Source organism: Chelmon rostratus, chromosome 12 (assembly GCF_017976325.1).
Source record: "Chelmon rostratus isolate fCheRos1 chromosome 12, fCheRos1.pri, whole genome shotgun sequence".
In the NCBI taxonomy this organism is placed as follows: Eukaryota; Metazoa; Chordata; class Actinopteri; order Chaetodontiformes; family Chaetodontidae; genus Chelmon; species Chelmon rostratus.
Window position 1 is genome coordinate 13,519,055 of NC_055669.1, and position 19,804 is coordinate 13,538,858.

The 19,804-nt window shown below is 39.5% G+C and overlaps 2 protein-coding genes across 2 annotated transcripts; both read right to left on the reverse strand.

The window, feature by feature from the left end:
• Window positions 1-568: 568 nt before the first annotated feature.
• On the reverse strand, window positions 569-4,997 carry LOC121614946 (calcyclin binding protein). The gene is made up of 6 exons (XM_041949049.1): window positions 4,906-4,997; window positions 3,449-3,659; window positions 3,238-3,334; window positions 3,046-3,145; window positions 2,640-2,734; window positions 569-2,236 (listed from the first exon to the last, which is right to left on the reverse strand). Exons 1-6 carry the CDS (start codon window positions 4,921-4,923, stop codon window positions 2,074-2,076), a joined length of 684 nt encoding a protein of 227 aa, XP_041804983.1. The 5' UTR covers window positions 4,924-4,997; the 3' UTR covers window positions 569-2,073.
• A 696-nt stretch (window positions 4,998-5,693) lies between these two features.
• On the reverse strand, window positions 5,694-7,765 carry mrps14 (mitochondrial ribosomal protein S14). The gene is made up of 3 exons (XM_041949050.1): window positions 7,667-7,765; window positions 6,748-6,912; window positions 5,694-6,242 (listed from the first exon to the last, which is right to left on the reverse strand). The coding sequence occupies exons 1-3, from the start codon at window positions 7,733-7,735 to the stop codon at window positions 6,060-6,062; spliced, it is 417 nt and encodes a 138-aa protein (XP_041804984.1). The 5' UTR covers window positions 7,736-7,765; the 3' UTR covers window positions 5,694-6,059.
• Between the last annotated feature and the right edge of the window lie 12,039 nt (window positions 7,766-19,804).

Genomic DNA, 19,804 nt, shown 5'->3' on the forward strand with positions numbered 1-19,804 from the left:
CCGTCTGTCCAAAATAATTATATGACTCATGAATTATTTTGGATCATAAAATATTGCAAAGAGTCTTATAATTAATTCAGCAAAACTGCAGGCGCAGAGATGAGTTTGTTGTGCCAAAACCTTCAGAAAACCTTCAAAATAAAAGTTCAGATTTCTACAATAAAATCTAGGGTTTAATCCCACCCAGTCCCCCTCCGTGTGTGTGCGAGAGAGAGATCCCCAGACACCCATGTGAAACCACCGATCGCAGCTGCCACCTGGTGGACAAAACGTGCAGCTGGAAAACTCATCAGGACTTCAGTGATTTAAAACTCCCTTTAGCCACTTGTCCAAGATGTGCTGCGACTGTCTGCAACAGCAGGTCAGTCCATGAACCATCTGTACTGCTTCACACACAGTAATCTAGGTGGGTATTTCACACATTTGTCTCAAATAGCATCTGGGCCAGTGGACATATTACTCTGCATTAACGTTCAGGTGAGCGGGCAGGTCTCTGTGAAGGCATATCTAAATTACGACACAACATTTTAGCTCTGCAAGACATGACAGCATACGTGGTGGGGCCTGCCAGGTTTAATAAATGATTGGTTTGAGCTCAGAATAAATTCATTTCTGACATAAAAAAACAAACAAGACAAAGTAGAGTCAGTTCAAGATCTACTGTATATTTGTGAGAACTTCATGAGCAACCTGAGGGTAGGAAACAATACATGTAAGATGAAGACAAAAGCCCAAGTGAAGTAATCAACATAGTTAAAATGTAAAGGTTAACATTCACAAATGTTGGAGGGAAACTTTAGAATAGTGCAACTGCTCATAGAACTTATAGTTGGAAACTGTCATATTAAGGAATTTCAAAGAATGTGTTTTTAGAGCATTACACAATGCAACAGGAATGCAACAGGAATGGATAAACTGCAGTCCCATGCAGTAATGACATTTATTACACTGGACTGGCTAGCAGTGTCTTTGCAGCTACTGTATGTCTATGTATGAATGACAAAAAAGGTAAAAGGCTGATATGAAGACTTTAAAAGAAGTCAGAAGAGCCCTCTGGTCATCTTCATTAAAGGACCAGTGTGTAGGATTTAGCAGCATCTCGCCTCACCCCTCACACTCCAAGCGTGTACGAAAACCTACGGTGGTCACGAAACCTGCGGAAAACACAAAAGGCACTCCCTACAGCCAGCGTTTGGTTTGTCAATTCTAAAAAAAAAAAATTCTACTCTGGCGCAAGGATGGCCCACCCTTCTCTGCCTCTGATTGGCTAACATTAATTGCTTTTGTTGGTTGGGTTGGTTAGGTTTAGGTCATTTGGTTGACTGATGTTCTTCATCAGGGTAAGCCAATCAGAAGCAGAGTAGTATAGTAGCTATAAAGAGCTCATTCTAAAGTAAAAACACAACAATTCTTATTTTCGAATGATTATACACTAATGAAAACATACCTGTGACTTCTATATTCCATTTCTGCCTTATTCTACCAATAGATCATCCAAATCTTACACACTGGACCTTTAAAGGAATATGAGTATGACTTTGGCAAATGTACACTTTAAAACAACTTAAGTATCGGCTCCATTTAGCTGCACAGGAACAACATAACACTGCGACTTTACAGAACATGTCCCACATATTTCAATAAACCTGGTCCAATTTAAACTATGAACTACTGAGACATATATCTCATGAAAAACATTTCACAGCATTGTGGTGCGTTACCCCATTAAATTACTTCACACACGCAAGAAAAGGAATTGGGTGATTTCTTCCTGTGTTAAGGCTGCCACCTGCTGGACAGCACACTTACATCTGAGCAGGCAAATTATTCAGAGGTTTATGCATTATGTCCCATGATTATTGGAACACTACAGCCAAAATGAGTCCATCTGGGTTTAGACATTAATCCCTATATTTTATTCATGAGCTGGATACTAATTTTCTAGATTTTGTGGAAATATGATTTATACATTGGACTTTAGTTTCAACCAATAACATCTAGTATTCAAGCCGTGTCAGCTGCATGCCTGGCAGCTCTCACTTGGTCCTGCTGGTGAAAAGCAGTGGGTGAAGCTCAGAAGTCCATCATGCCCTCTCCTCGTATTTTCTTCTCTTGGGACTCTGACCAGGCTTTGTTGATGGTTCTCTTCATCTCGTCATCTCCCTCTGAGTAGATCTTCTTCAGCATGGTCATCAGGCCGTCGCTGGGGTCTGCATTATCGTCTACACTGGGTTTTCTGTTGAAGGACGACAGTTTGCACGTGTTGGAGTTGTGTGATTTTCATTCCTGTCCTATCTGCGTGCACCCAGGCTGCAACACCTGGCTCACAGATCCGGTACTGCACTTCAAACAGCATCAGACATGCAGCAGCCTTCACACTGGAGTGTATGGCCAGATGTGTATGAAATTATTTGCAAATAGTTTGAAATGGTACGGTAATTCTTTTGCACAAACACCATTGTGTCATCAGCTACTGACAAAACATTGGCATCAGTATTGGTAGCGAAACTAATCATATGCATCAGCATACACGTTGCACAACACTGTATTTAACTACTTAAAGCATGTAGTGGCCTTCGTCACTTAAAATCCCTGCTGTGTGCAAATTCCAACTAAAATCAATATTTCTTTGAACTTACTCTTTCTCTTTAGACTGCTTTTCCACCTTTGTCAGGCACTCCCACTTCTTTGTTGTCTGCTTCTTGCACATGATCAGGACCATGTCTGTTTTTATCTGTTGAAGGGAGGACAGATGGTTACAGGCCTTTCGAAAAGCCTACAAGACACTGCTGTTCTACTTTCCTGCTGCTGGATCTTAAAGAAACATTAAGCGATTGTTGAACAGAACCTCAGCCATAAGCACTTGATGAATACATGTAGTAAGTCAAGGACTGTTACTGCGAGTTTGCTCTGGAGTCTACTTTCTGCCCTGTAGTGGTCACAAACTGTTCAACCATACATATTAGAAAACACCACCCACCCAGTACTGATTCTAGTGTATGGTAATACACTAACAATCTGAACAGACGAAGAGGCTTTATTCACCTTTTTATAGCTGTCCTTTTCATCAATTGGATATAACAGGTTGAGGACTGTCATCTGATGGTTCTTCCCATCTAGATTCTTTACCAACACAGAAAATGACCTGCGAGAAAGAGCAATTATAATTGCAAGGTTAGTGATAAACCACGGCACTGTGTATATATATAAATATTTATATGCTGATTATCACCTTACCCCTCTGTAAAGTTGACCTCCACGTTTTCTGATGGAATTTTGTGCACATCCTTCAGTGTAAGGTATATTTTGACAAATTTCTCAGACTGGTCCCACGCTGCATAGAAGATGCAAAAGTGTGAATAATTATCAAAGACGTTTTCAGCTCCTGCACAGATGTTATACTGTTATCAAAAATCAGTGGTAGTCTTACTAAGCAATGGCACCATACCATAGTTGGTGATCTTAACAGTGTATGTTGCTTTAGAGGCAGCGGTTGGGTCCGCCTCTCTCCTGGCTTGTTGCTCCTTCTGTTGTCGTTTGACTGCAAGCTCCTTCTCCACCTTCTTCTGCTCCTGCTTTAGCAGCTCCTGCACTCTTTTCCTCTCTGCCTTCTCCAAGAGCGACCCCAGCTCCAACAAATCTGCCTCCAACTGGTTGATCTGTATTGGGAAAAGAAGTGAACCACTGATAAAGACACATCCCTGAATAAGACAGTTTATACATCTTATTTAAATAAAGTGTCCAACCCCAAACAGCTCATTTTACCTCAGTTTGCATTCCAGAGCTGAGGCTGTTTCTCCATTAGCTGACTGACAGGAAACTAATTTGTATTAATAGATTAATCACTGGCACATCACATCTCAAGTTAAAAGTATCACACAGAGTTGCTTGAATTTCACTTCATTGTAAGTAGCATTTTTGGGGCATTTTTTGCAAATAGTTTAAACCAAATATCAATAACACGACAATGGTCTGGGGTATTCTGTGGGGTAATCATTTTAGTACCAGCTAAAATAATTACTTTGATAAATAAAACAACTGTTAGTTTCAGCCCTGTTAACGTTTTTGTATATTTTTTGCTCTTTTTGACCAATGTATGATGCAAATTACTCTTTAATTAGGAATGTTAATTTGTACCCTCAAGCGCTCATCACACCGACATTGCTCAAAGTGCCTGACGCTATTCACAATATCGTATTTCAGGGTAACGTTGCATACGTTGTTATTTATGGTGATGCTTTTAGTGTGTGAAATCAGTTTATCGCCTGCTTGGAGGTGACATTCTTTGAACAGGATCGGCCCATCACTAAGTCACAGACGAGGGAAGCTAAGGTAGTAACTTCGTCGTAAGATGTCAACTACTGTTAACTGAGAAATATAAATGGATGGGACATACATCCCGCCCTACGCTAAATAAGCCGATACGTTCTTGGCTCTCACCTCTTGAATTTAAGCCATGCCTTCGTTTATTTCTCTCCACATTCATCTCGACGTGGTGGCGATAAATACTTAGCTTGGACATTCGCTAACGTTAACATACGTTGGTCGAATGTTCTGGTATGTTCCAGATGGCTAGGCTAACGTTACTGACACATGCTGTCAGACTGAACTAGGCACTACTAAAAGGTTTGGTAAATAACGCGTTAGAAGTTAGAAGTTTTATTACAAATACAGTTATTTTTTTGAACCTGATTAAAATAACAGACATCACTTTCCGGTTAGCGGTGCCTTGCTAACGAGCTAAGTTAACTAATGTCAGCTAACGTAGCTTTGCTCTCAGTGATAACATGTTAGCGTTAGTTAAATTCAGCCACTTCAGCTCCATAATAATGCCATAAAATACCATATAAAGCCTGATTGGGCCCCGTCATCGTACACTAATCTGATTAAAAAAATGGCGTTTACCTGTTCGGTTAGGTCCATTATGGCTTTGAGTTGATCAGTAGTGTAACCTGGGTTCACAAATGTGACTGTGTACTCTTCTCCACCTTCCCGAGTCTGCAATAGCTTTACGCAGTAGTTGAATAAGGGTCCTCCTTCTTCTTCGTTGTTGATTAGTGGCGTTTGGCCTGCCAGACTGTAGGTGCACTACCGCCACCGACTGGACCGAAGTGTTGATGTCCATAAAATTGAACCATTTAATCTCCCTAAATGTTCTTTTAAATATTTAACTACATGACTGTATTTTTCATCATGCCTTTCAGACTAAATACTGTAACATAACTTGGATGGATGCAGAGTTTTGCTTCCATTTACAAATTACTTAGCACCATTTTTATAGCTAATTTTCTATTTACTTAATGTATAAGGAGTATGATCAAATATATTGGATGTATATATTGTTAAATAATATCTTTTTTCAAATAAGGTAAGTGGTCAAATTTAAAATTAATTCCCCATTCTGTCAGTCTATAAACGATTTTTGAGTGATTTGGTTTTTGCCACATTTGAACTAAGACACTTCTATTGAAATACTCTTGAACCAACCATATACAACCACAGAGTGTATTTCAAAGAAAGTCATTCAACTTTTTTTTTCCATACCATGGCTTGGATTTAATATTGTCGACTTCATATTGGTCAATACTTTTAACTTTGGACTGATTTGCTTTATCATATTTATACTAAAAACACTCAAAAACATTCAGCATCTACATTCTACAATAAATGAAGACACGTACGAAAAAGGGTACAACAATATTTATTCATCCATATCTGAGTACAGCAAGTTACATGTACATTTTCTCCACTGAGGAGTCACATTACCATCTTCTCTTTAAATATTATGCATTTTGTTGTTTTTTTGTGAGAAAAGAAAAGCAATTACCCTGACCGAGACAAACATCATCTACAGAAGGGATATATTCATGTACTCCTTACCATTTACAAAAATGGTGGATTCACTTTAAACATTAACACCTTCCAGGCTTTTGTAGAGGTGGAACTGTTCAGTTCCTCCAAATGCTAGAAGGTCAAAATAAGTCTGTATTGAAGGCGAATGTCCTGATCTTCTGACTTTTTAAGATCCAATCCGACTGTAGTGTCCAATGGATTCCCGGTCACCACCTTGCCCTCATAATTCCAGACATCTGGTTGTGGTCAGCTAACTGACGGAAGACAATCCGACTCAGTCTCCACCTTCGCTTCACTCCCCGAGGTCTGGAAGTCATCACACACCTGTTGCGTATTCTCACAGGGCAGCTGTCCTTAGGTAATGCTGCAATTTCTTTGTCTGCCACTTCCTGCAAAAGTTTGAACTATTTAGTAATTCAGTATTTATTTGTATTTTGAATAATCACCCTTGAAGTTATGAATCATCTCACATAATGATCACAAAAGATGCACAACTGCGCAGCTGAACTGTATACCATGAATGTCTTGTGTTGTCTGCTGCACTTACTCTTAAACTCTGCACACTTCTTGTTGCAAACAAAAACATTTTCTACGACTGAAATGCTCAGCTAGTTCAATATGTGCACAAAGATGTAGGCTCTGTTTTTTTCAACTGCCTAACCATGAAGATTAAGTGGGATTTCGTACTGTGTTGGCAAAGAAACATCCCAGAAATTATGTATACAGTGATCAAAGTCAAGTGTTTTCCACTGTTGTGCACTACATGAGATCAAACTCATCATATATGTTTAACAAATCCACCACAATAAGACTGGTGAAATCCGATAAATGGTCTCATTGAATTATTGCTCAGTTCTTAACTGATTTACAAAAAGTAGAAATGCTGCACTATACCTGAATATCTTTGGGCAGGATGGTGTTCTTCCTCAGTGCATTGATCCGTAGCCTCTCATCAGCATACTCAAAGGCCATCTGTCTTCTCTTGAGGTCCCTCAGCATTTTCCAGTCAACATAGTAACCCCTCACCTGCTCCACCGCCCCCCAGCAGCTCCTCAGGGCCTGCACACAGTGTTCCAGCAGTTGTTATTGACTGACAAATAATATTATACTCCTGTGTAACACACAGAGAATTAATGGCTTGTACTGATACATGTATTACACACTTTCCTTTTGACAGCCTTGATAACAGTTTCCAGCAACCATTTTGTTAACAAAAGGAACCATATGTCAGCCTCTGATTTCCCTTTATCCTTCACATATTCCACCCCTGAAGCCTTAACTTGCACTGACATGTTTTCTCTTCAGAGTACTATACAACATGTCCACATGGATTAACATTTCAATATACGAGTAATTTATTGGACTAAGGCAAGACAGGTGTGTCTAAACTATTTGTTGAGATCTGCTTCGGTGGTTCACCTGACCTGTAAAACAGCCTGACAGTACTGTGACTAACGTGGGGAAGACCCAGTGGTGTAACACAGGTAAGAATGCATTTCAAGACACCGTTAGCTTTAGAAACGACTTAAACTCTTATATCAGCTGCCACTGACAAAACGTTCCAGTTTAAACTTCAGGCAACCAGACAACTCTCCTGTTGTCAGCTATTACGGCTGATAGACAGACCGTTTTTTAGCAAAAATATAAAAGGCGTTTGTCCCTTAGCAGGCTAACTAGCATTAGCTTCGAAGCTAACGTCAGAAAGATAGTAAGACCAATAGCTAACACTGAGGAAGGTGTTTCCTCTATTCCTCGCTCATATATATGCAGTGCACTCACAATGAAAACACTTCATCCAAAATTACAACTTTACCTGCTTTGGGGCACAGACAGTTGAATAAAGGGCATTTAACCCTAAACATGCTACCCTGTGCGCCGCCATATTGGCTGATTGCGTCTGCAAAACCGCCGAGGGAGAATGATAAAATACTGGAAATATCGCCTCCTATCGACCAGGAGTGTGAAATGATAAATGGGGGCAGTGGGAAACAAATATGCAAGTTTTGAGGACGATCAGTGCCATCAACCTTTTCCAATCAAAGACACAATCAGCTTTTAACTAATAATATTTTTTAAAATAGTAAAAAAAAAATAACAAAAAAAAAACATGGAATATTCTGTGCCACGCTGACACAGCGAAGTGCTTTTGAACTTCTGTCATGACATTTAAATACATGTTGACATGGTGATGATTAAAGTGACCTACATCATAGGAATACATAAAACATGCATACACAAACTATAAAACTGTTTTTGAAAGTACTTCGAACTTTTGACTTGACATACACGAGCAAATTCAAGGTTGGGAATTTAATTTTTGGACACTTGTGGTACTACTCAAAAAACAACAGGTGGCAGTGTTGTTCTATGAGTTTAAGATCATACTTTTTTTTTAAACCACACACCACTGGATTAGGGTCCCTCCTCACACTGAATCTAAACCTTATGTCTGACTGAAATCATATTCTTAAATCTTCTGAAACTCAGACGTTTTCTCCCCTGACACCACTAACAGAGAAACTGCTGCTTTTTAAGGGATCACATACTGTAAATAAAACCGTGCACTGTGGTCTTCTTTCAGCATATGGTCCAGCAGGGCACTGTCTTAAAAATTTTTTATAGATAAAGCATTTAACACTAGCCGCAGATTCAATTTAAGTTTTCTCAAACAATCCCCATTATCTTGGAGCCTCGAGGGGATGCGTTCTTGGATAAATATTAACACATGACAAACTGCAGGCAGTGCTTCCTCTATAAAAAGCAACATTATGAAGCAGGCTGGAGAATCTGTACAGGCCTCTTAGCACTGAATTAAATTAAACGTGACCGTACACAGTGTACTTCACAGATAGTAGTATTTTTAAACCTGGCATTGAATATATCAGTAGTCATTAGAACAATACAACAACCACTATAATTGAGTATTGAAGAACTTTTGTTGTTGCATGACACAGAAAATCTTTTTTTTCTAGGTTAGTAGGCAACAAATCTTCAAATCACTGTCATTGTAAAACTGCATGGTTGTCGGCTAGGAAAAAAATGTTTTTGCTCAGTTTGTGAGATTTGACAGCAGCAGTATATCACTGTTAAACTGCTTTTTGGCCCTCAGTTGGTTCTGGCTCATAGTTCAAACCCCTGAAGTGGCTGCTCAAAGATCATCAGGCAGGCAAAATCATTTCCTTTGTGATTTCTTTTACCTCCAAAGCATAGAGATGTCAAAGGCTTGAGAGGATCTGAAAGGTGACCTTCTACATTTCCATATATTGTAAAATTTATGATAAATGCCAGGCTGCCAGATTCTCCCAGCAAGAATAAAGCTTTGTGTCAGCTGGAAAAAAAAAACCTTCCTGCTGAAGGAGTTTAAGCATTCTGTCATCAGACATCTTGATTGGAGTAAACACATTTCCCATTAAATGATGTATGGCTGAGGCTCCTACTATAATAAAATGCTGCAAAAATACACCCATATTCTAACAGCAGTGGACCGTTCCTCAAAAATACAGGGACACACTGTTCATTTGGGTGCTTTCTGGAGCCAGAACAAACATTTATAGTAGGCTGCTGTAAGATCTGACGGCATAATGCAGTATTATCACAGCACTAATGGACAGAAGCCACAAGCGACCGTCATATAATCATTCTTCATCTTCCCTCCTGGAGTCAAACAAAACGGTCTGAAACATCATACTGAGAAAATTACATTTATGCAGGTGGTTACCTAATTATTGACCAAGGTGCAATTTTTTGTTTTAAACAGTGAATTGATATAATCCCTGCAATCACCCGGCAGGCACAGGAGAGCATTTCCACACAGTGTGTCTTTGGCAGTTTGATTGTTTTAAAGATTATCACATGCTTTCTCTTGAGTACGTCTACAATTGAGTCAGTGAACACTAACATTAGGTTGCATTTCATATTATCTTGAGCAGACAATAGAAGTTGATGCAAATAGCCAAAATGGCCCAAAATACCTACTGGTTATATTGTATTGCAAGATCATTTGGTTTAAAAGAGTTTAGCTTAGCTTGACCTAAGTGGGTTTCTTAAGGTGAAGGTGGCTGCAAGGACATTTGCAGTTTGTTGCCAATAAGGTGCACTAAAAGCTGGGATTAAAAAGGTGATTTTCTGGCAATATCATTTGTTTACTCATGCAAGTGTTACATGCTGTTTTTAGGCGAATCACTGGAACTAATTCCAAGAAGGGAAAACAGTATGTAAGAAGACAGGCAGGCTCATCCAAAAAGAGGAGTCCCACAGTGAATCCTCATGTCGCCCCTCTTTTGAAGAACTCTGTGGGTTTTGAGTGGCGCTTTATAAAGGTCATTCAGGTGTCCTCTTCTGTTTTTCTCTCTCTCTTTGCTCAGTTTCTGCTCTTGTCTACAGTATTTGGTTGTGTTTCCTGTGTTTGCAGCATTTTTCTCACTTTAAGATTTTACTTTTTGAAGTCTTAAGTCAAAGCATGTTATATTTTCCTTGGTTTCTATGATTCAGTTTTTCATACAGTGCTGCCTTTGACTCCATGTTCAGTTCTATAAAGCTGGTACTTGTCTTATCCTCTTTTGTGCTGGGTGTTTTAGGGATCATGCATTTTAAAACTGAGCTAATGTTTTAATCTCTGTCCGTCACGTTTAATATACTGGGGGATTAAAGACTCATTGTTATTTATTGCATATATCTGCATTTTACAGTTGGTTTTATTAATAAGAATATAAAGAAAACTTTTCAGTGCTTCACCATAATAAATAAGTAAGATACTGTGTAGATTACAACAGCAACACAGTAAAAATACAGTCTATTACCGGCATGCCTAGCTACAATATTATTAATATCATATTCTACTGTAGAATACTGTAATAAATGTTATAGTAACAAACTGTTAATGTAAATTACAGGAGTGACACTAGAAAGCTGCCAGTAGTTTACTGTAATTTCATAAGGAAATGTGTGTTTTAGTGTATGGTTCAAGCAAACATATGCATGAAAATCTGATGCTGATCAACTGTTTCACACATAAAGACAAAATATGTATAAACAGTTAACTGGAAAAGCATCCTTAATTGGCAGCGTCCTGTGTCACCAGTACTGCCTTGAATGAGGGGACTATCTCAGTATGAAGAGCTCTCCAGCCTGACTGCTAAACGATGCATAGAACGGGTGTATGAAGCTTACTGCGACTAATGCCAAATCAGTGTCAATGACAATCAGAAACATTTGAGCTGCTGTGTGCAGCCCTGAGTGCATATCTTTGATGCCTGGACTCTTAGACGTTTCGAGTGGATAATACAAACGACAGCCCAGTGACAAAGCAGTCTCTTGTTAGCTCGCACCAAAGGAGCGATCTAATAAAAAAGTGTCATGTAGACAGGTGTCTGAACAGCAGTGCAGTTGGCGCGTCTTACGGGGGATCAAGACCTCAGGCTGGATCATAGCAAAGACTTGGGAGATTTGGGAAAAAAGGCAAGATGTATGAAACTGATCTGTCACCGGGATAAGTTCAGATGACTCAGAGACACAGCAGGCAAGTGGCCTCATCCATAAAAATGACTGCAGTGCTGTGAACATGGTCAACATACGTGATGTAACTGAGGCTGGAAATACTGAGTGCATTGGTTTCAGCTTAGTATCGAGGCACCATGCAGAATTTGAAACCACATGAAAAAAACATGTAGAGGCCTTTTAAAGCTCTGATGTGACACATTCAAACTCAGGAGAAGCTCTCTGTTTCCTCTATTACAGCGGTGTCCTGTAATCCTCATGGTCGGCCATGGCACAAAGCAAGCACCTCCTGTATTGTATTGTATTGTATTGCATTGCATTGTTAAGATGCAAAATGGTAGTAGGATCCTTACATCACAAAAAATAAAACAGCATAAACTTATTTATATTGTATTCTTCTAAAATTTCATTTTCTTCGCCCCTGGGTCCCACCTTGGGCAGCCCAGCTCTAATAAGTACCAGGCCGACAACCACGCTAGCCTCTCTGGTGTTCATCAACTTTACCTTCTGCTGTAGCAGTTCAGACATTCTTTCATCCCTCCCAAAACAAGGTCATTATAGTAAACAAGGATCCTCTGACTGATCAAAGATTACCCTGAAATATGAAGTACGGTATGTTTTCTATACGTTTAAGTGTGTTTGATTCAGACATAACTTTGATTTCAGAAGAAGGGGGAAGTGGCATATTTGTTCCTCACATACAGGTGGCTGTTTTTTTCTTATATGACGAACGTATTAATGAATAGTGTGCAGATGTGGGCAAAGACACACAGAAACAAGTCCAAACATGGCCACCTCAGGCTGACATCCTTATAGACACAATTCACCTTGTAAACAATAAACAAGATGTTGTGTTTCTAAGTGGGTGGGCTTCCCCACCTTCCACCTAACTGTGCACAACATGACCGGCCCGTGAACGTAAATCACACGCAGCCCGCACAATCACACTCTGTCAGTCAGGAGCCAAAAAGAGGTGAAATATATATGAGTAAAACTTTGGCATCTTGCAGAGAGTGTGAACTCAATTGAGAGTGCCGTGGTTAAAGTATAAGCATCACGTCTCAGCATGGAGCCCTCTGGTAGTTCAAGTATTTGAGAGCAGTTGTGAGTGCAGACATCTCCAGCTGCCAAAACAAAATGTTCCTTATATTTCTATAACATAATATTATATTGGCTCATAATATGATGGATTTTGGAACAGGGCACAGAGGTGTCATGCTGCTTTGGATTACACAATCCTTGCTGTACAGCCTGGCAATGATCTGGATAGTCTAAAAAATCCAAAGCACATTTTTGTATATTTTCATAAATGTAAGTTGATGACTATCCAGATAATGTCCATATAGGCTGCACATTAAACATATTTTTCTTCTCTTTTTAATCTTCTGGTTGGAACAAATTAATTCAATCAGTTATTTTTTAAAGGGCTCTATTGTAACCAAAAATAATAAACCAGATTAGAATGAAACTACAACAGGGGGGACACCTCACTGACAGATAAACTATTAAATACTGTGAATGAGCCAGCTTTAAGTTGTAGAAAGGATTTTTCTCATGTTGGATACGTTTCTTTAGTGTAGTGTGTGCCTATTTTTATCTACACCAAACACATTATAGTCAGGTGAAGTGTTATGTCTTGAAAGACCAGTCTATACAAGTGTGGTGAAGTGATTACACTTCTTGCACTTCACTCCTTCTATGGAGCCACAATCGAACGTATACAGTACCTGGTGCAGAGAGGAAAAATGTAGCAGCGAGCCATTTCCTGTATTTCTCTCGCCGGGTAAAATAAATAACTCTCTCTCCTTGAGATGTCGTAAACTTCACAAGCGGAGCCACAGCTTTCAGGCCTTCAACCGGACCATTATTTTATCCCGGACGTCTCTGACGAACTTTTTTGCCAAATGAAAAGAAGCGAGCACATGTTACAGTATTTAAAAGTGCTTTAATAAATCACTGACAAAGCAAACCATTCAGACTGGATTTTTGATCATGGAAAACTCATGCAGTCCTGCAAGTATATTTAAACACCGTGCGAGTGCGCCCTGGGACAAATTGAGACAGCAAATTAGGGGAGAAAAAGAGCTCTTAGGCCTTCCAGCACTTCATAACTAAACACACTGCTGAAACAAATACTGCTGCAGCGTTTGCTTTTATATTACATTTAAATCTCTGTTATTAATTCAAAAAGATGTCTCCAGATAGATTTTTAGAGGTAGGTATCAGGCCCTGAATCAGCAGTCTTTAGCTGCTGCGATACCTTCACTGACACGTCAGCAGGGGAGCTCCTTCTCCTCTTCGTAATCAGTGTCCATTTGAGGCAGATACAGCTCATTTAGTGCAAGGCCATGACCCGACTGACTCAGAGGTCTCTGCTTTCCAGACCTCAGAAATGTCTCGCATTCCCCCAGGAGAGAGAGACAGAGCGAGCGAGAGAGAGAGAGCATGGTCAGATTTATTGCCTGCATGCAAGCACGTAAGTGCACTCACATCCTTAACAAATAAGTTCATGCGCACAAATACAGAGCTATCACAAATTTCAGAGAAAATCCTCTTTACTTCAATACATTGAGCCAAAGGCATGTTTATTTAAGGGTGTAAAGGAGAGGGTCTTTCCTGGAAATAGGATTGTTACGCCTGATGTATAAGCACTTTACGAATGAATAAAAATGACATTTGGGGGTTAGATGCTAATTGAATTAATGGGGAAATGAATAATATCATCAGGTCTGCTGAGACTTTGCTTGTAATCATACCTATAATCTTAGAATTAATACTGTTATAATTCCAAAGTAAATGTATCATTTGTGAACATGGCATATGTCTTGAAACCTAAAATATATGAATTACCAAAATTGCACGGTGACAATGAGTAATTAACTTAGATACATGACACATATCATATCAATGTCAGGTGAAAGCTTTAAGCAGATGAGAAATACAAAACCTTTTTTTTAGCTGAATCATTACATACGCAAAATTGCATAATTGACACTTTCATTCAAAAGTTTCTGTTGAGGTTATAAGAGCATCAAAACAGCAAAGTTTCATGGATAGGCTATAAAAATGCAGTCTATGCTATCTACACATTTACATTTCTTTTTTCCCCAGACTGCAGTAATGAGTCTTCGTTTTTAAAATCTAGAAAATTGTGCCCATCCAACACGTTCAGTTTTTTTAAAGCAGGACAGTGTGGGCATCAGTTCTATGTGTGATGGTCTCATAGCATCTGTTTTATCGTTTTATCATTATCCTGGCAGAAAGAATACCTACTTAACATTATCAATCACAATATTGTAAGACCTGGAACTGAGCCTTTTGGGTCAAGTAAAAATGATGAGTCCCATCTGCAGATATGCTGCATTCACTTACGCTCTGCTGAGGGGAGGATTTTACAAAAGCAACAGCCCTTTCTTTAAGATTCGAGACCTGTGCCATTATTTGTGTGAATAAAATGTCTGATGCATAACCTCAAAGACAAACAGAAGCTGGTTTTGTGTCAGATCTGAATTCAAATGAGTCCAGTCGCTTTGGAGGGCAGAGAAAGAAGCAGGGAGGGAGGAGGATACAGACACATCTGTGATTATACTTAGTTACGGGACCACCAATGCTCTAGGAAGTGTAGTCCGCAAGCTCTGAAAACAAATCTTTCTTGACCCAAGAGAATCAGGTGAAGGTTAACTCCTGCTGCCGCCTTACAAAGCTGAAATAATTTCCTTTTTGTCAGAGTTTGAGGAAGCGTTGATCCGCATGACCTAACTTTTTCCATGTTTGTGTTTGAATCGTATCAATACAGGCAGGAAATAGATTATTTAGAGATCCGTATGAAAGAGCAAGTTTGGATGAATAGTGTGTTATTTGTCACTGTCACTCTGTAACTGGGTACCTCTATTTTCCACTGGCCTGTCAGTCAGAGGCTATCTTAACTGTGTGTTTACCATCAACTTAAATCTGATATCTCACACAGAGGTGATTTTTTTTTTTCTAAAAAGATAATGTGGAAAAAATCTCAGTTTCAGTGCAGAGACTTGTCCTAAATGCAAAATGAGTTATGCAGGATTTCATTCTTGTGCAAATCTGGCCAAATTCCATGGATATCTACATTTACGGAAGTCTCCAAATCCACATAGCCTGTTCCTATAACGCTCTAATATGAGCATCGGCCACAAATGCTGTTGGGCAGTGATGCAATTCTCTCCTGCTTGAGCTTTGTCTCACCTTGTTTGTCCTCTCTGAAGCAAAAAAGAAACCACCAGTGAGTTCCTGAGACTGTGAGCGGTGGTGGGTTATGTCGGCCGGCGGACCCGCGGTCAGGTCCTCATATGATGTCTCTGACAGGATGACCGGACCTTGAGGACTGGTATCCACATCAGCCCGTGCAGGAAGCTGCATAACAGCTGTCGACACCAGCTCATCAGTCGGGCTGCTGCTTGACCTGCCTTGTGTGTTCCAATTAACTCGCTTCCTGTGCTTCACTGACTCCATGCACATGAATAGGGGCTCATTAATTATCATTCTGATGGCAGGTTCATCTTATTTTCTGAGCTATAGTGTGCACAAGTGCCTTATTCTTTTACTGTACTATGGCGGAGACAACAAATGTATTCCGCAAACAGCTCCCAGCTGTTGAAGTTGTGATCTGAAGCAGATGTGTCACAAGAGGCTATGCGTTGTACTTATGACATCACGGGTCTGAGACAAGACCGCAGCCGTATCATCGTCTGATAATTTTCTGTTGGTTTTTCTCATATGCCGTCTAGCAAAACAGAAGCCACATTAAAAATATTCCTTAAAAACAATCTGAAAGCCAGGTGATCGTAGATGAACAATTGCTGTGCTTATGTTGCCTCGGTTATAATGTGTGGTTGACAAAACAACATAAAACTCAAGTTTGGTGCGGATTACAGATAACCGGTGACAGAGCAGCAGCTTATAGTTTATGAACATATGAGCATTATGTGTGCCCGCAAGTTTGTTTGTGCACAGCGTGGTAAGCATCAAAGAAAGCTGAACACACAACAAGGGCTTTGAAAGGAACACACTCACCATACCTCCATATGGCACCAGTTTGTCTTCGCTTAAATGATTTCAGCTTTATCTACACTGCGTCGTCTAATCTGATCTGCTTTCCACCGAAGTCACACACGCGCAGTTTACACTGGCAGAAAATAAAAACAGCCTCCGAGTCGTTTCAGAGTAAACATGCAGAATGTGGCATTGATACCGGCTTTGGCCCAGCTTCCTCTAATCTGATCTTGTCATTTCCATGTAAACAATGGGAAAACATTTTGTCCCTATTTCTGAATGTTTAGACAGGAATGGAAAAAACAACTTTTTACCACAATGACGGAAAATTGTCAGCTTTGAGTTGGCCTAGCCTAATAATCCCCAGACGAGCCAGAAATGTAGTCAGTCTTTAAACATATCTCATGTGTTAGATATCTGCGGGTGCTATTTGGTCTGTCAGTTTCCATTTTGCACAAAACCCCTCACAGTGTGGCTCCCCTTCAGGTCAAATCAGCCCTCTCAATCAACAGTTTCAAGGTCTGCAAGGAAACATGCAATCAGCGATTTTTCAGTCACCATAGTTAGCTTGTGCATGATTAAATATGGTTCAAAGAAAAGAGTTAATGCGTTTTTGTATCTGTACTTTAAAGGGTATGATGAGGATTCAGGTTTAAGTTGCTGAAAAAGTTTGTTTGTGCACAGACACATATTAGTTATACTGTAAATGGCATGATGCCATTAAATTTTATTTTAAATTATAGGCTAACTTATTCATGTTCTTCCTGAGACCTAGAGAAGAAGATCAATACCACTCATACCTGCCCATTAAATATGAAGCTACAGCTAGCTACAGTTAGCTAAGCTTAGCATAAAGACTGGAGGTAGTGGCCTGGCAACCTTGCCAGAACAAAGTTACTTCCTCTTGACAGAGAAATAATTGAGCACACATGAACCCGTGTAAAACCAAAAATGATTGCTTACATTGCTTATAAATATTACAACATGTTAATCAGTGAGCTTCAGACATGACAGTAGCTGGGTTGTGTTGCAATACCTTTGGGCAGAGGCAGGCAAGCTCCAATCTCCAATCTTTACACTAAGATAGGCCAACCGGAAACTGGCTGCACATTCATATTTACCATAAAGATCATTTATCTCTCATTTCCCCTAAACAAGAGAGCCAATATGCATATTTGAGAATTGACACCAGACCCACAAATATCAGAATCATGTATGTCATTTTTTTTTCTAACCTGTCATGTGTCATGTGCATGCATCTTGCAAATATGTGAATAAACTGCAAAGATTAAATTTTGTGTTTAGTTTGTGATCACCACAATCCAAGACTTGACAGCAGGTGCTGAGCCACCTTGCTGTATTACTGCAGATATTCACAAGAAAGAGCCGCAAACTTTCATTCTTTATGGTAAAGTTCATAATGAAAACACCAACTTGTTAAAAAAACACACACACAGTAAAATAAAAAATGCAGTAATTAGCTCAGTTAATGATATCTTTGGCTTATCTGGTTATGTTCCAAGTTTCATGTTTATTATGGCAGGACATTAGGCAGCTTCAGTTCCTTTTGTAAACGATGCTGGCAAGTTCTCACATATGGTTGTTATAACTATAAATATATGAGCATCAGGAGGGCTGCTATTTATCTTGGCTTGGGGGGAAAAAAACAAGATGATAACAAGGAGCTGCAGCGGGCATAGAGCAGAAATTGCTTCCTCTGTGTAGGAAGCATTCAAATCCAAAATCAGCTGAAGAGAACATGTCAGGAGGGACGATCGAGGCATGTCAGCAATGCTCATCGCTCCATTAGTTCGAAAACATGGAAAAATTCACGAGTGGTCCAACATAACTTTAGACTCATTCAGAGTGGAATTCATTAGAGCCCATTATGATGAATTTCTGATAAAAGACATTTGAGTAAGAGACAGAAATGCACACAAGTTTTGGAGAAAGTACAGAAATCATTTAAAAATAGCAGTCTCTCTCTCTCTCTCTCTCTCTCTCTCTCTCTCTCTCTCTGTCTCTCTTGTCCTCTTCCTCTCTCATCCTCTTCATCTCTCTCCCTCTCTCTCCCTCTCTGTCTAAAGAATGTGGCATGTTGAGGTTTTTAACAATGTTTTTCAGCTTCAGTGAGCAACACAGTAACTATTGTTTGCCGACCACCATGTCTTAACCCAGCTTTGCAGGATGCTTTTAAAACTCCTGCATGGCAACCAACTACAACCAAGACAGCAACTGATAACTGATCTGAAGTCAGATTCTAAGAAATATCTTCTAAAATATCTGACTGGGGAAAAACTTCATAAATGCATTTAGAAAAGTTTATTTATTTTGTAACATAGTGGGAGAAGTCTGCATTTTAAGGGCCAGTAAAGGTTTCGGTGTACATACAGCTTTGCATTTACTGACGTCACTGATCACATAATAAATACAAAACCATGGTGACGGACATCCTTGCACTGACCGATGATGATCTCTTCAGGGTGATCACTGTTTGTCGCTGTGTTTTGAAAGCTTGTGTCTGGGCCCAGTGTTATAAATAAAGAGCAATAAAATAAAGAGCATGAGAAACTAGTAAACCAAACCACATAACAGGGCCAACCCTGCTAACCAGATCCCAACATAATTGAAAAGTAAATGCCAAAGTGTCTGGGCCAACATTTTCTGCTGTCATGAAGAGAGCACAAAACAAGGACATTTATTATAATAATGTGTTATTGTTATTGTACAGTCATTTCCAGACATTTTTCCCAAATGTGTACATGTAAATCTGTCTGTAAAAAATTGCAGTTTTATTCCTGGAAGTGTTAATTTATTTGGAGATTTTTCCACTCAGCAAGTGTGTAAAAATTAATTAATAGAAGCTGCTGATACGTAGTGAAGGACTAAGTGCTTAAAATATAGAGAAAAGTATCACAGAAGAGAGGAAGACTCCCTCACAGGAACTACATCTATCTCTGTCCCATATGCTGATACTTATTCCTCTGCTTTAATGAGGACTCTCAAGCAGCAAAACAGTAAATTAAACTGACTAATGAAGATAGTTGATACAAACTCCTGCTTATTAAGAAAAACCTTTGCTTTGTCAAAAAAAACTTTCATTCAGCAGGTTTAAATTTGCAGTCAAATTCTGGTCTGGCACAAAAGGACAAGGATAAATTGAAGGGAAATTCATTTCAGGTGTTTGAGCACTTCCAATGAGAGTTAGGAGACTGTCTCTCTCCCCGAGAAGGGAAACAAAGTACAGACACGCATCACATTAAACGAAACATATTACAAAGTTCACCCTGCTGTGGAGAACTTCTGTAACATCTGCTGCTAGTGTGGGGTGCCTTTCCCAGCACTGGGCTGAAATCAACAAGCACTTACAATACAGTCCCATTTCCCTGGAAGTATAGTGACATGCATGAAATGTTTCCTCACTGTCCCA

What these genes read in the sequence shown, in the direction of transcription:
- LOC121614946 (XM_041949049.1), bottom strand. An exon ending in TGTTAAGATCACCAACTATG is followed by an intron (nt 3,335 to 3,448) that starts GTATGGTGCCAT and finishes TCTTCTATGCAG; the next exon opens with CGTGGGACCAGTCTGAGAAA. An exon ending in AAGCAGTCTAAAGAGAAAGA is followed by an intron (nt 2,237 to 2,639) that starts GTAAGTTCAAAG and finishes GTCCTTCAACAG; the next exon opens with AAAACCCAGTGTAGACGATA.
- mrps14 (XM_041949050.1), bottom strand. Translation starts at nt 7,735, where the DNA reads ATGGCGGCGCACAGGGTAGCATGTTTAGGGTTAAATGCCCTTTATTCA. An exon ending in CTGTCTGTGCCCCAAAGCAG is followed by an intron (nt 6,913 to 7,666) that starts GTAAAGTTGTAA and finishes CACTGTGTGCAG; the next exon opens with GCCCTGAGGAGCTGCTGGGG. An exon ending in TCCTGCCCAAAGATATTCAG is followed by an intron (nt 6,243 to 6,747) that starts GTATAGTGCAGC and finishes AAACTTTTGCAG; the next exon opens with GAAGTGGCAGACAAAGAAAT.